The 13498-nt window shown below is 51.2% G+C and overlaps 2 protein-coding genes across 3 annotated transcripts in view; one reads left to right on the top strand and one right to left on the bottom strand.

Moving 5' to 3' along the window:
- The window catches only part of MAP3K13 (mitogen-activated protein kinase kinase kinase 13), an 80708-nt gene extending 70977 nt beyond the window's left edge, over positions 1–9731 (top strand). Inside the window, exons 13-16 of the mRNA XM_068421178.1 lie at positions 237–981; positions 2418–2488; positions 5078–5375; positions 6033–9731. Of these exons, the coding sequence (XP_068277279.1) occupies positions 237–981; positions 2418–2488; positions 5078–5375; positions 6033–6134 (1216 nt within the window). The 3' untranslated portion in view covers positions 6135–9731. The remainder of the gene's footprint in view (positions 1–236; positions 982–2417; positions 2489–5077; positions 5376–6032) is intronic.
- Positions 9732–11140: 1409 nt separating this feature from the next.
- Positions 11141–13365, bottom strand: TMEM41A (transmembrane protein 41A). Of its 2 annotated transcripts, XM_068421183.1 has the most exons (5): positions 13252–13365; positions 12999–13152; positions 12577–12738; positions 11906–12044; positions 11141–11573 (listed from the first exon to the last, which is right to left on the bottom strand). In XM_068421183.1, the coding sequence occupies exons 1-5, from the start codon at positions 13347–13349 to the stop codon at positions 11353–11355; spliced, it is 774 nt and encodes a 257-aa protein (XP_068277284.1). In that variant the 5' UTR covers positions 13350–13365; the 3' UTR covers positions 11141–11352. The 2 variants fall into 2 exon arrangements, with proteins under 2 accessions (XP_068277284.1, XP_068277285.1); XM_068421184.1 differs by lacking the exon at positions 11906–12044 and having other exon boundaries at positions 11359–11573.
- Positions 13366–13498: the final 133 nt, after the last annotated feature.

Raw genomic sequence — 13498 nt, forward strand, 5'->3', positions numbered from 1 at the left:
GGAAAAAAACAGCAAGAAAGGAGTGTAGAGCATGATGGGCTGAAAGGAAAGGACATTGAGTGGGAGAATCAAAGGAAACTAAATGCAGAAGTCAAACAGCTGAAGGGGAGGGAAGCCTGGAGATTTTAGAAAGCAGAGTGTGCTTATGGCTGCAGCTGCCTCTTCATCCTTGCTCTGGGCCGGCGTCAGTTCTTAGTTTGGGGTTTAATGTGTAACTTCTGCTGACTGTCTCTCAGGCCAGATCTACTGAAGTCAGAGGGCATACCCAGCACAGAAGCAGCATCTAATGGCTCACCAGTCTCAGGAAGTCCCAAAATGTCAACACCGAGTGGCAAAAGCCGCTACCGCTGCAAGCCACGTCACCGCCGAGGGAACAGCAAAGGCAGCTACAACGATTTTGCAGGGATCTTGAAAAACCAGCCCGTGCAAGATGATGCACCCCCACCTCCACCTCCTAATCATTCTCATCATCCCGGCCTACCGCAGCAACCCGGCCACAGCCATCCCCATGGCCATCACTCACGGCTTCATGCCCACGGACAAGATATTGCCAACTGCGCAAACAACCTGAGGTACTTTGGCCCTGCAGCGGCGCTGCGGAGCCCTCTCAGCAACCACGCGCAGAGGCGGATGTCTGGGTCCAGCCCCGACCTCATCTCCGCTGCCATGGAAGCAGATTCCCGAAGGAACCTGGAGAGCAAAGAAGGCAAAGCTGATCATTGGGAGTGTTGCAAAACAGATCCCTATAATTCCTGTCTTCAGTGCAGGGAAGAGGACAGTGGTCAGGTGCAGATGTCATCTGTTGAGACAGGGATGAGCCGTTCTCAATCACCAACGTCTGCTTCCCTGTACGAAAACGCGCAGTTCATGGAGAACATGGAGGAAGAGGGCTTCAGCAACGGTCAGTCAGCGTCCGCCCGCGGCACTCCCCAGCACATGGCTTCCTCAGTGCTACCTTGCAAAGCAAGACCCCTTCAGAAGGTAAGGAGAGAGCACAGTGATCTGAAAAAAAACAAAGCTTGCTCCTCTCTTCCCTCTCCACCGAAAGAAGGTGTGTAGCACAGGCTAGTGTCTGGATACAGGACAGCAGCAAAGCCATATTTCCCACACACGTAGCAGTAGAGTTATATGTACAACTTTATCTTAAAGATATCATGCCTGTCTGAACTTTGCTTCGTGATCTGGACGTACTTTTAGAATCGATTTTATTGAGAAGTACTGTGGGCATATTGGAGCACGCTGCTAATAATGAGGGCTGTCAGGTGTGGTTTTGCTAGGGCCTAGCTCTGTTACTTGCAATTCAGCCAGTTTTTGTTTGCGCTGAAACTTGGTCTACTGAATTTTTGTTGTTGAAACAGTCTCAAAATGTTTTCAAGCCTTTCTCAAAACAAAGGAAGGGGTAAATGCATTCTTTTGGTGATGTGAAATATCATGTAACGGTTTCATTGAGAATCTGTAGCGCTGCTGTGCCTCGGAACAGAAATTCAACGTTTGCCATGGTCTTGGGGACGTGCCTTTTGCTGCACCGGCCAGAACCTGGTCCCCTTGACTGAAAGTCATAGTTCTCACGTATTTTGTGAAGATTTTGCAAGAGTCAAAAAGATGTTACGCCACAGTTGTACAGAAACAGTTTATCTTCATTCCTCCTGCTTCCATCCAGGTGGTGAGGGAAGTAGGAACCAGTCTGAGGGGAGTTCAATGAGTAAGAAAACTGGGCCAGGGTGGAACAGTGAAGGAGAAGAGGATGAGTACCAGACCAAGAGTGTGGTTTGGGCCCAGAATGAAGGGAGGAGGAAGACCTCATGTAACAAGGGGATGGGATGAGATAGAAGCTGAGTCTGAACCAGGGGTTGGCAGGTTGGATGGGATAGAAAGAGGCTGTAAAAAACAAGAGTGCAGGGGATGGATTTGGACGGAAAAAGGAGGATAAAAGGCTCTGTGCTCACTGAGGTAGAGAATGGAACAAAACTCAAGTTTTCCTAGTTGGTGAAACCCACAGCAAAGGCTGTGTCATCCCCCATCCTGCTCTGTGATGGGCTTGTGTCAAAGAGAGTCGAAGTCATAAAGCCAAGAGTGCCAGATCAGCTCAATAATTTATGAGGATTTCAGTGTAATACTAATTACTTGATTTGCTTCTGTAAAAATCCAGAACGTTGTGTACTCAGTGCCTCTAAAGTACTGCAGTGTATTTCAGAGTCAGTCACTCCAAATTCAGAAACGGCAGCATTAAGACTGCCTGAGATCATCTCCTGGTAAGATGTCCGAGTTGGTTTTCACTGTCAGTTTTCTTTTCATGTCAAGATTGTTGCAGCCCATTGACATAGTGACTTTGTCCTGGAGGAGCAAGGGACAACACTGTAGTTGCATGTTTGTTCTTTCACAAATGTGACACCATTCTTGTCCTTGTTTCCTGCCAGAGCGGTGATGACTCTTCGGAAGAGGAAGAGGGTGAAGTAGACAGTGAAGTGGAGTTTCCTCGTAGGCAAAGGTAAAAGGTGAATTCACTCTAATCTCTCTTTGATGGGACAAAACTCAGGAGGAGAACTGTCATAGCAGCTGCACACCAGCATTGACACTGTGGAAGGTGCTGGCAAAAGAACAGAATCGCATTCAGTGCTTCCCATCCACCCTCAGCTGATCCTTCATGTTCACTCACTGTTTTCAGCCTGTCTGAGATGTTATAATAGAATCACAGACTGGTTTGGGTTGGAAGGGACCTTAAAGACCATCCAGTTCCAACCCCCCTGCCACGGGCAGGGACACCTTCCACCAGGCCAGGTTGCTCCAAGCCCCATCCAGCCTGGCCTTGAACACTGCCAGGGAGGGGGCAGCCACAGCTGCTCTGGGCAACCTGGGCCAGTGTCCAGTTATCTCCAGCATGGCTTTCTGTTGCATGCTGTTTGTAGCACAACTTGATCACACTTGATAACATTATTCAGCCTATAAAAATAAGCTGCTGCATGTTTCACCAGAATCAGACTTAGTGGATGTTGGGACCCTTTGTGAACTCTTTCAAATGTTGTTTATTAATTGTTGCTGCAGTGGGGCTGAGTCCAGCACCTTTGTAGTTTAATTCAAATAGGATTGAAGGACTAGGTGACAACACGGCAGATCAAATTTGATGGTGTTGCCTCTAAAATAAGACTGGAGGGGGCGTTCCTGCCTCAGCCTGTGTGATAGAGGGCTTTACAGTCCTGTGCTCAGGAAGGAGATCATGGAATTGGAGCCGCAGCTTTATGAAGTGCAGAAGTGATCCAGTGGGCACATAGGTTAAAGGTTGTTAGGAAAGGAGCAGGGAAGAAAATAAAAGCTTGTCTGCTGTTGTATACATCCACGGCACACCTGCAGCTTGAATCCTAAATGCCACCTTCATTGCCCCAGCTCAAAGACCGTGGTAAAATTTGAAAAGGTGCTGAGAAGTGTGACAAGAATGGTTAGAGATGGTTTCTGTAGAAGAAGAGATTAAATCCATGAGAAATGTTTGTCTAGCAGGAGGAGAGGTGATATTGGAGGTGCATGAAATTGTGGAGAAAATAGACAAGGAATGATTCCTCCCATTCATGGTAGGACACCTAGTGAAGCAAATGGGGTTTAAAACGAACAAAAGGAAGTGCTTTTTCCATCCAAACCATTTTCAGATGCGGAGCTCATTGTCAAGGTATGCTGTGGAAATCAAAGCATAAACAAGTCCTAAGTGTTAAAATGCTGGAGTGCAGATCCATCAGTGGCTGTGAAGCCCTGCCATCCAGGTGTGATCTTCAGCTCAGAAGGCTGATTGGTGAATGGTCCAAACCAGGGAGGTACGCCAGGAGAAAGCAGGCTCTGTCTGCACACCCTGTTCTCGTACTTCTCCCAGATTATCTCTTCCTGCCTAGGGCTGGAGACAGAACGCTGGGCTAGATGAGTTTTCTGACTCATCCTTTTCTTGTGTGTGTGATTGTTGCTTCTCCTGTGATTTACTAACTTGGAAGACAAATTGCCTTCCCTGAATTCGGTGTGATGACCTGTTGTGGGTCTCCTGGCACGTTCAGTCAACTGATATTTTTTATCATTACTGTTGAATCCTGGCATGAGGCCATTTCCACATTCAAGTAACCGTGAGCTTATTTTGAGCACACATACCTAAAATCCTAGCCTGGCTGTTGGGATCACTGCCAGGTGATGCAGATATTCCCAGTTGAATTAGCTTGAACCCTACAGTACAGCCTTTCTTAAGGAAAAAAGGACTGTTAAAGAGAAGTATGTTCCAGGGCAGATCAGCTAATGTGAACATGTAGCAGACAAGACCAAATAACAACAGATGAATTTAAAGATGCAGATCTTGAACTAAATCATTCAGAAGGTGGTAGATTTCCATGGCTCTGAGATGTGACAGGCAGCCCGACGCTTTGCAGAGCTCTTGCTGCCAGCCTTGCAGAGCAGTTATGACTCAGCTGGAGATGTGTTCTCAGGGTGGGAAGAGCTGATGTAAAGCCTTTTCTAGGGATAGTACCTGGTTTGCTCAAAGACGTTTTTGGAAGGATCAGGCCGTTAGCCCAGTGTGGAGAAGGAACCAGGCAGTATGGAGTGCGCTGTACCTGGGTGGTGTCTGCCAGGGAGAGCAGGACTGAGCGGCCTGGGCTGCCTGCTACGGTGAGCGAGCCCTGTTCTTGTTGTGCTGAAGATGCCAGTTGAAAGTACAGATGCAAAAACCCGCTCTGCGTTGCGTGCTTTGGAAAGAAAGATGAGGGGTTTGCTGGGGAGACCTGGGTAAGGATGTGGCAGCCGCTCTGCATTCACCGCACTACTGATGTTGTGAGGGTTTTGATTGTGATCTCATTTTGTTAATGTACCCTTGCTACACGTCAGAAACAAGAGTTCCTTGTGTTCAACCTGTAACACTCGCTGGCTCGCCAGCCTGTTCTTACTCTGTCCACTGAGAGGCTGTACCTTCTCTAGCTGGCAGTGGGCTCAGGACTGAGTGCGGTCTGTCAAGGCCAGTTGTAGCCAGGTAGCCGAACACAGCCCCCAGAAAATTGCTTTTCCTCTGCAATTCGAGGCACTGTGATACAAGCTGAACTACTCTCCTGGTTTGCAGGCCTCACCGCTGCATTAGTAGCTGCCAGTCCTACTCAACCTTCAGCTCGGAGAACTTCTCTGTGTCAGATGGAGAGGAAGGGAACACGAGCGATCATTCGAACAGCCCGGATGAGCTGGCCACCAAGCTGGAGGATGAGCTGGCTGAGAAGCTGGAGGACATGTTGTCCCAGACTCCAGAGATCCCCATTGAAATCTCCACCCAGTCTGACGGGCTTTCAGACAAAGAGTGTGCTGTGCGGAGGGTCAAGACTCAGATGTCTCTGGGCAAACTTTGTGCGGATGAACACAGCTGTGAGGTGAGTTGTAAGTTTAGCAATCCCCTCTTCTATTGAGTAAAAAAAATACTGTTACAGAAAGGAATCCAAGGGTCAGAGGTTGGATGACTCCTAGGATATGCTGTGGTGGAGGTACTACAGCAAAGCAACTCCTTAAAGACCCAGTCTTTCTCATACTGGGCCAGATGAGTAGATGGGGGTAAACAGCACGAACAAAGCTGAATATAATTTGCCTGTCAAGATGAGTGTGATATTGGGAGGCCATCGGATTTGCAGTTGTATTAAATGGGATGAAGAATAGCACAAGGGATATAAACTGTCTGCCTCAAACTTATCCATTGGCAGCCTTGCTGACGAAGCTGGAATGATTTTCTTCCTTTTACTGTCTTTCAAGTGTTTGGGAGGGGTACGGCAGAGCCTGCTGCACCACCTTCTCATAACTCCATCTGTGTTTGTGGTGCTCTGACCAGATATTTTTCTGCTGTCCCCTCGTTGAGGGGAGACGAGTGACCTTTGGTAGGGTGCTTGTGTATTGTTGCTATCTCCTGTGTGCTGCCAGTCTCTCCTTCTCTGCTGGTGGCGACTTTGCCTGTCTGCTGTCACAGACTGGGATGGGGTGGGGTGGATCTCCACTGCAGGAACGTTGCTCAAGTCTCCCCCTTTCCTTTTGCTTTGCAGAACCCAGCACAGTTTGGAGAATCAGACTGTGACTCTTCTGAAGGGGAGTGTTCTGATGCCACGGTCAGGACCAATAAGCCCTGCAGCTCTGCTACTTGGTAATACAGATCTCCCAAGAAGCTTCCTGATACTGGCATTTTGATTTCCCCGAGATTCCACTTCATTCCCCTTCATCACACTTTACAGGAAGAGAAGATGCTTCTCCTTCCCACCCCAGGAGTGATTTGCAATAACCCGAATCTCTGGAAAATGTCCAAATGAAATTAATTCTCTTTGAGCATTTCAATCAAGAATGGCAGGGATGTATTTTATTGAATAATCTAGTTACTGTAACATGGATATTTATTTTTTTGACATTTTAACACTTTTTACTGTAAAGAGTGGATTGTATTTATAGACACACAGACTTGTTGCAAAAAAAAAACGTTCAGAAAGCAAGCACATGTCAGAGAAACATCCTGGGAGTCCTGCCTGGACAGCTTTGTGTACAAACACAGGGGGATTCTCTTGCTGCTTTCACAGGGGACCAGGCCTCGTGGCCCTGAAGATTGGAGAACAGATCAAGCAAACTAAACCACTCAGTCTTATCAAGTGAGGAAGCATAAAAAGACCTTACTATAGGGTAACCTGTGAACAAAGCGTATTCAGTATAACCAGCTGGGTCATTTTTAATCAGAAGGTGGACACGTTCCTGGAAAAAATTGGTACCGAGGTGCTAACATCCAGGGTCTTCTGAGTCGATACATCCCCAGGAATGTAATAGTGGGTTTTATTTTACGGATTTTTAGTTTCTTTTTTTAATCAGCATTTTGTTGTGAGATCCTGCAAATGTATTCTAACCTCGTCCTCTCGAGAATTGGTATAAGAGCACTTCTTAATGTCATCCTTGCTTCACTCTGGCAGTGTCGATCTCCAGTTGAGCAGGGAAACCTCTTTCAGATGCAGTGTGCCATTTCCCAGTTTACTTCCTCCTCTTACCTCCTGTCTGTTTCAGTCAGTCAAAGAAATCAATCAAAATCAGTGTTGGAAAAGCAAGAACTTGCAAAGCGTGGAAAGCACATTCTGCAGAGCCTGAGCACTCGTCTGGGGAGGAAACTGGAGATGCCTGGACTGGACTTGGAGAAGCAGTCTCTCACCTACAACGGCACTGGTAACCAGCAGAGAGCTGTCTGTTGAGGGGGAAGACTGGGAATCGCTGGCCTAGACAAGAGCATCAGCCCTGCTCTGTCTCCTTGTTCACTGTACGTTCTTGAAAGCATTAGCAGCTGCCTGCCCTTCACGTCAGGCTTTGTGCAAAACAGGTTGCACAAGGACTCTTGATGGTGGCTGTGGCACAACTGGGTCTCGGGTGTACCCTGAGGCCTCTGTTTCTCCTTCAAGCTGAAACTCTGCAGGTGAAAGTGAGGATAGTACTGGTAGGTGACAGGCCGAGGCATTGGCAGATGAGAAAAATTTGTTTTCTGATAGAACTCATAGTGCCTTCCCTTCAAACACTACTCTTCTAAATCAATATTTAAAGAGAACAAAACGATAGAGCACGTTCCCCCCCCTCCTTAGTTGATGTCCCCCTGCAAGAGCTTTCGCTCTGCCCTTCCTAGCGTGCTGGCTGGCGCGGCTGTGCCACGTGAGCGTGGGTGCTGCCCTGCAGACTGGCACGCAGCCTGAGATGAAGGGCAGGAATGGACCATGGACAGGTACTTCTGTTGCTTTGTTTGTTTACATTTTATGTTAAAATATTGGTTTGAATTGAACTGTGGTAATTTATAGCCTCATGGCAAAATGAAGGAAAATGTCTTACTTATACAGAGAGCAGTATTGTATGAGTTAAATTATCCCATATTTTTAAATTTTTGTAGCTGGACTACACACAGATCTTAAGTTATGATGTTATTTTATTATTTATTATCATTTCTGTAGATCAGAAGGTTGGCTTCACCGCTAGCACAACTGTAATCTGTTTGCGTGATGTTCCCTTCTCCCCGGTCGCTGGTGGGGATGGGAGCAGAGCTGGGCTCAGCAGCCGGCAGTAGTTGCTGCCTCTCGTGGTCTCCAAGGATGATGTTATACCGGGGCAGAGAACCTGTCAGGGCTGGTCCGAGAGGGATGGATGCAGTCAGCCCCGTGGGCCCTGTGATATTCCTCGTGGTCGATGCTGCAATTTGCTCGCGTCGCTGGTTGAGCTGGCAGCCCCTGAGCTGGTGGGGAATGGTGATCGGGGAGCGAGTGGCTTTTGAATTGATCATGAAGGGAATAACCATCACAAGATCCCCTGGTAGGAGCATCCAAAAGGACAAGCAGAGAGGAGGGCGACTGCTCCGGGCAGCGGGTAGGAGATCAGGAGTGAGTGGCCAGCAGTGGATCCACGTGGTGGATCGCCCGTGCAGGACCAAACAGGCTGCTGGAGACGCAGCGACCGGCTCGCCCCTGCCTGCAGCAGCAATACTCAGCTCTGGGTGGAGGCAGAACGCCGTGGGCAGTGAAGCTCTTTCCTGGCTTGTTTCTTGTTTCCTCTCTCTTCCCAGCCCTCATTTCTCCTCCCAAATGTTCTCTGTCTCTTGGCCGGTGGCAGGGCCAGAGCTGGCTTTGCTGTTGTGGCGTGAGAGGGGTTTTGGTGTGAAAGAGGTGGTGCAGATGGTTACTCAGGAGACTGGGGTGCAGGAATTTAGCAGTGGAGAACTGTGTGCGCGTAACATACGCACATGAAGAGGAAGAGCAAACTATTCCATGAAGAGAGGTTGAGAACTACCATCAGGTGTACCTGTGGTCTCTGCTTAGAGCTCCTCCACCATGTGATGAAGCTTGTCTGGGCTTGCAGAGAAGTGTAGAAGCTTTGATGTGTGGGATTTTGGGACCCTTCTGGGCCAGCTGTCCCGGGTGTGTGCTGATTCCTCCCCATCCTTGCCCAGGGACACGCAGGCCCATTCTGCAGCCTGGAGAAGCAGAGCTGAACCCTTCAGGCTGTCCGCTGCCACACTCAGCTCTGCTTTCTTTACACGCCCGGGTCATTGCACTGTTGCGGTCCAGCGTCACCCCTCCTAACCGCTGCCTACTATGCAGCATCCCTCTGGGACTGCCCGCCCTTGCCTAACGCGTATCCCTGTAGCCATGGAGGTGTCGTCCCCGCCTCCTCCTGCACACACGCCCTGTGCCCTCGGCTGTGTGCAGGCAGGGGTGGCTCAGCAGCCCCCCGCGCTCCCGGGACGGTCGCTGTCAGTTCTGCAGGGGGTTATATAGGCATTTTCCTTAGTGAACCCTCCCCAGAAATGCACACAGACGTGATCTCCTCATTGCTGTGTGGGCACTTTCTCTCCTAGCAGGGTGTGGGGCTGAGAGGCGTAAACCCACCTGCTTCCTCCTCGCAGCAACGCCGCACTTGCAGAACAGCAGCAAACCGCGGGCTCCCTCCTCAGCATCCCCACTGCCCCGATCCAGTTCTCACGGCTGCTGACAGCTCCTGAACACTAGCCTAGATTTTTCTCCCAGAGCTGAATGTTGCCTTCCCCACTGTCGTGTTAAGTAACCATTTCATCTTGGCCCTGTCCAGTAGTGTTCATCTCTCTCCTCCCTGCTCGGTGGATTCCTGATACAAACTTGATTTTTTTTTTTGGTTTTTTTTTGTATTGAACAGTGTACAGTGATGGAAACAAGAATGACTATCAAAGCAAACAATGCATGGAATAAAAAGCCAGTGTACTTCAATGCTTCTCAGGCTGGTCTGGTGATCTGGGAATGGTTTCTTTGGGATAATGTCATGAAGCCTTTTAATAACTAACACAGTGTTAGCGAGCAGCTGCTTGTTACCTGTCTCTGAACGCAGCTGAACTGGAGCTACTGGGAGCTCCAAGTAGCAGGGCAGAGGCTTGGTCAGACACTTGTGGTATACCAAGCACCCAGGTGGCCCTGAGCATTGGCTTTTGCTCTGGTCAAATGAGTGGTTTTTGCAATGTGAGCTGGGGGCTTGAATCTGCAACCATGACACCCTGGGAACCTTACTGTCCCCCTCGGTTCCAAGCCTGCTGGTGGGGAAGGTGCTAACATGGATGAAGCATTCACTCTGTCAGCTTCCTGACTGCTCCAGGGTCTCCCATCTGCCCCCTTCCAGGCCAGAAATTTTCCTTTATCCTCTGAGTGGAGGGCAAACTCGTGGAGAGTAGAGCAAGGAGGTGCAAATACCAAAAACCCAGGAGCATAGAATCATCGCTGGGGGCTACTGCTCTCTAGCAACTGGGACAGAGCCTACCTGCTTATTTGGAAACCTTGCAGTTATACAGGAGCAAATGTGTAGGGTTAAAGGTGCTTCTCAAGGACAAATCACTGCAGCCAGGCACATCCATTCCTTCCCCCCACTCCCCTTTAGTCTTTGTGGGGAGCAGCAAGCCACTGACAGACCTTGGAAGCGATCTCAGCGTGTGCTGACATAGGAATGATAAATACAGGCAGCTCATAGCTGGCCCCAAAACCTGAATGATTGCACTGCAGGGTGTGCCTGCTTAACATCTGAATGGCAGAGTCTTCTCCATCTATGCCAGCAGCGCTCCTACAGAAGGCGCAGGGACCCTGAAAGATCATTATTTTTTTCTCAACTTGGTACTGGCACTACTGCACCTGACAGTACAGAAATGTGTGGTTTGTCATTTTAGGCCAAAACTGCTCAGTATGGGTTTGGAGAGGGCAGGGGGAGGGTGAAATGCTGCTGCTGGAGTGGTGGTGACAAATAGCTGCTCAGCCCAGCCCCGTGTGCTGTGGACTCCGTGGTGCCAAGGGATGAGGCTGGGCAGCAAACCAGCCTGCCTCGCCCTCAGAGCAGGCAGCACCTGTCTGCTGCCACCTCAGTCACACCATCGAGACTAGCTGGGCTCGCAGAGCTGGCCTTGGTGGGAACTGCGGGAGCCCACGGGAAGCTGGTGACTTGGGCTGGGGGGAGAGACCCCGGGGAGTGTGGTGCTTGGCCCCCATGTTCAAGAGCTGGGAGGGACTAAGGGGTTCTGATTTTCCTTCCTCATGGGATGCTAATACTCCTGATTTGTTTTTTCCATTTGCCGTGGGCTGGCAGCACCCTCAGGCACACGAGAGTCACAGGCTGATGTAAAGGAAACAGGCAAGTGAAGGAGGTGTTCACAAAGCCCCTGTATAGTGCTCTCCATGCAGATACATGCACAGTTAAACATTCATTAAAAAGAAGAACCTTACACCTCCTCTTAGATGAGAAGAACGATTAAAAACTGCAATTGTCCTTGGTCCACGGTGGCACAGAGCATGCAGAACATAACCCACAGGAACAGAGACCTGCAGTCCCCCAGCCTCTGGGGCACCTGAGCCATCACAAGCTCTTTCTGCCATTGAGTAACTGCATGTGCTTGTCTTCACCCAGCTTCAAGTGCTTCTTGCTGTATTTCTTGATGAGGGTCCCTGGTATCAGTGCTGCCACAGCCATCGCAAGCAGTTCGAGCAGCGTGTCCCAGGAGAAGATGGCATCCAAAGAGGTGATTTGTGACAGAATGGCTCCTGTCTGCACACAGATGAAATTATATGGTGTAAGACCTAAAAGAATCAGAGCAAAAAAAAGCCTGTTAGCATCCCCTCCATGTAAAATTAGCTCAAGTATGTCCTTGCCCAAGGCCAGATGCAGGGGTCTGCATTTGTAATGGGAAGGACGGGGTGTGATTCAAAACTTGGCTGCATTGGTGACACACACGTATTTGCAAAGTGCTCCGAGACCTCTGAGTGTAAGGGCAGCACAAAGGCAAACGGTTAAATGGGGCACAGCCACGACCCTGCCGCGCTGCCTTCTGCAGCTCAGCACGCTACCCAAGGCTCGGTGATGAGAGAGGCAATGTCACACTGCCCCCTCAGACAGTCTCCCTAGGCCTTACCGATGAGAACGGAGAAGAAGAACTGGGACACAGGGATGTTTAAAATGGGAGCCGAGAGATTCAGGAACCAGTTTGGCGTCATGGGGAACAGCCTCAGGAACAACAAGAAGAAAAACAAGCAGCTCCTGTTCTCTTCTACCTGCCAAGATAAATGTTCCAAATTACTTCTGCTCTTCAGACAGCAGGAACATCTAATGGCCACGGTACTAAAGTGAAGGTAAGTTTTATTCTAACATGCCGCAACGTCACATCAGTCCAGAACTGATGAAAAGCGGCAGCTTTATGTATGTATGGGAGCCTAAGGGTGAGCCAGCCCCTTCCCTGCGAGCAGTGAAAATGGGATCTAACCTGAATGAGAGTTTGGGAAGTCAACAGCAGAACCTGTTCCAGCTGTACAGCGCAGCACAGGATGGGTGGAGGCAGTTCTGGAGCACAGGGGTTTCCCAATCAACCCACTATCTTCCTTCTGATTTTCCTTGGGATCGGGGATTTTCCATGCACCCCCTTTGCAAACAGGCTTGCTCCCAAGACAGCAGTCTGCTTGTGTCAGAGGCGGCCCTGAACTGACCCCATGCATCCCCTGCACATGTTCTTTTTTTAACTAAAGTCATCCCAAAAGGCAGCCTCATCCAGGGAGTGTCCTGGGTGTCTCCAGGACCACAGCTGCTTACCTTTCTTTGCAGCAGAGCCACTTTATCCGGAAAGTAGTGGATGACGAACTGCTTTCCGAACGCGCCAGACAGCAGGTAGCAGAAGGTCGCTCCCACCGACGTCAGGGCCGAGCACAGCACCAGCCCCATCCACGGCCCAAAGAGGGCTCCAGCCAGCACGTTCTGCCAGGGCACAGCACCCGGTGAGAGCTCGGGGGACACAGGCCTGTCCCCTCGGTCCCTCTGCCTGCTCCAGGGCAGGGCACAGGCCCGTCTCCTCCTGGCAGAGCCGGGACTCGCCCAGCAAGGCACCGACCTTGCACCTTGCCCCAGGAGGCAGCGCCTGGGCCGGGGCTGGGGGCAAAGGGCCGCCCTGAGGGGTTCGTACCAGCTCCCGCCCTGCCTCCCCCAGCCCGGCCCGGCCCCGCCGCCCCCGCCCGTACCAGGAGGCTGGAGCCGGGGATGGCGAAGCTCTGCTTGTAGAGGTACGCGGCGCAGAAGAGGGCCAGCGCCGCGCCCCGGTGCTGCCGCTCGTAGTCCCGCAGCGCCTCGGCCAGCTCCCGCAGCTCCTCCAGGTCCGACGGGAACCGCAGCGGCCTGCGGAGGGGGGTGTGTGTGTGGGGGGGAAGCACACGGGGAGCGCCGGAGCGCCGGCCCGCCTCACCCCCCGCCACAGCCCCCCGCGCCCGCACCCACCTGCGCGCCTGCCCCGCGCTCAGCCGGGCCGACAGCAGCCAGAGGGCGGCCGTGGCGGCCGCGAAGACGAGCAGGAGCCCGGGCAGCCGCCGCCACATCCCGCGATGGGGCCGATGGGGCCGCCGCCCCCGCTGCCCGGCGCAGCGCAGGCGCGGGGCCGTGAGGGCGGGACGCGATCGTGAGGGCGGGATGGGGCCGGGCCGTGAGGGCCGGGCGGAGCCGCTCCCCTCAGCCCGGGCGGGCCCCG

The sequence above is a fragment of the Nyctibius grandis genome, chromosome 32, assembly GCF_013368605.1.
Source record: "Nyctibius grandis isolate bNycGra1 chromosome 32, bNycGra1.pri, whole genome shotgun sequence".
Lineage (NCBI taxonomy): Eukaryota > Metazoa > Chordata > Aves > Nyctibiiformes > Nyctibiidae > Nyctibius > Nyctibius grandis.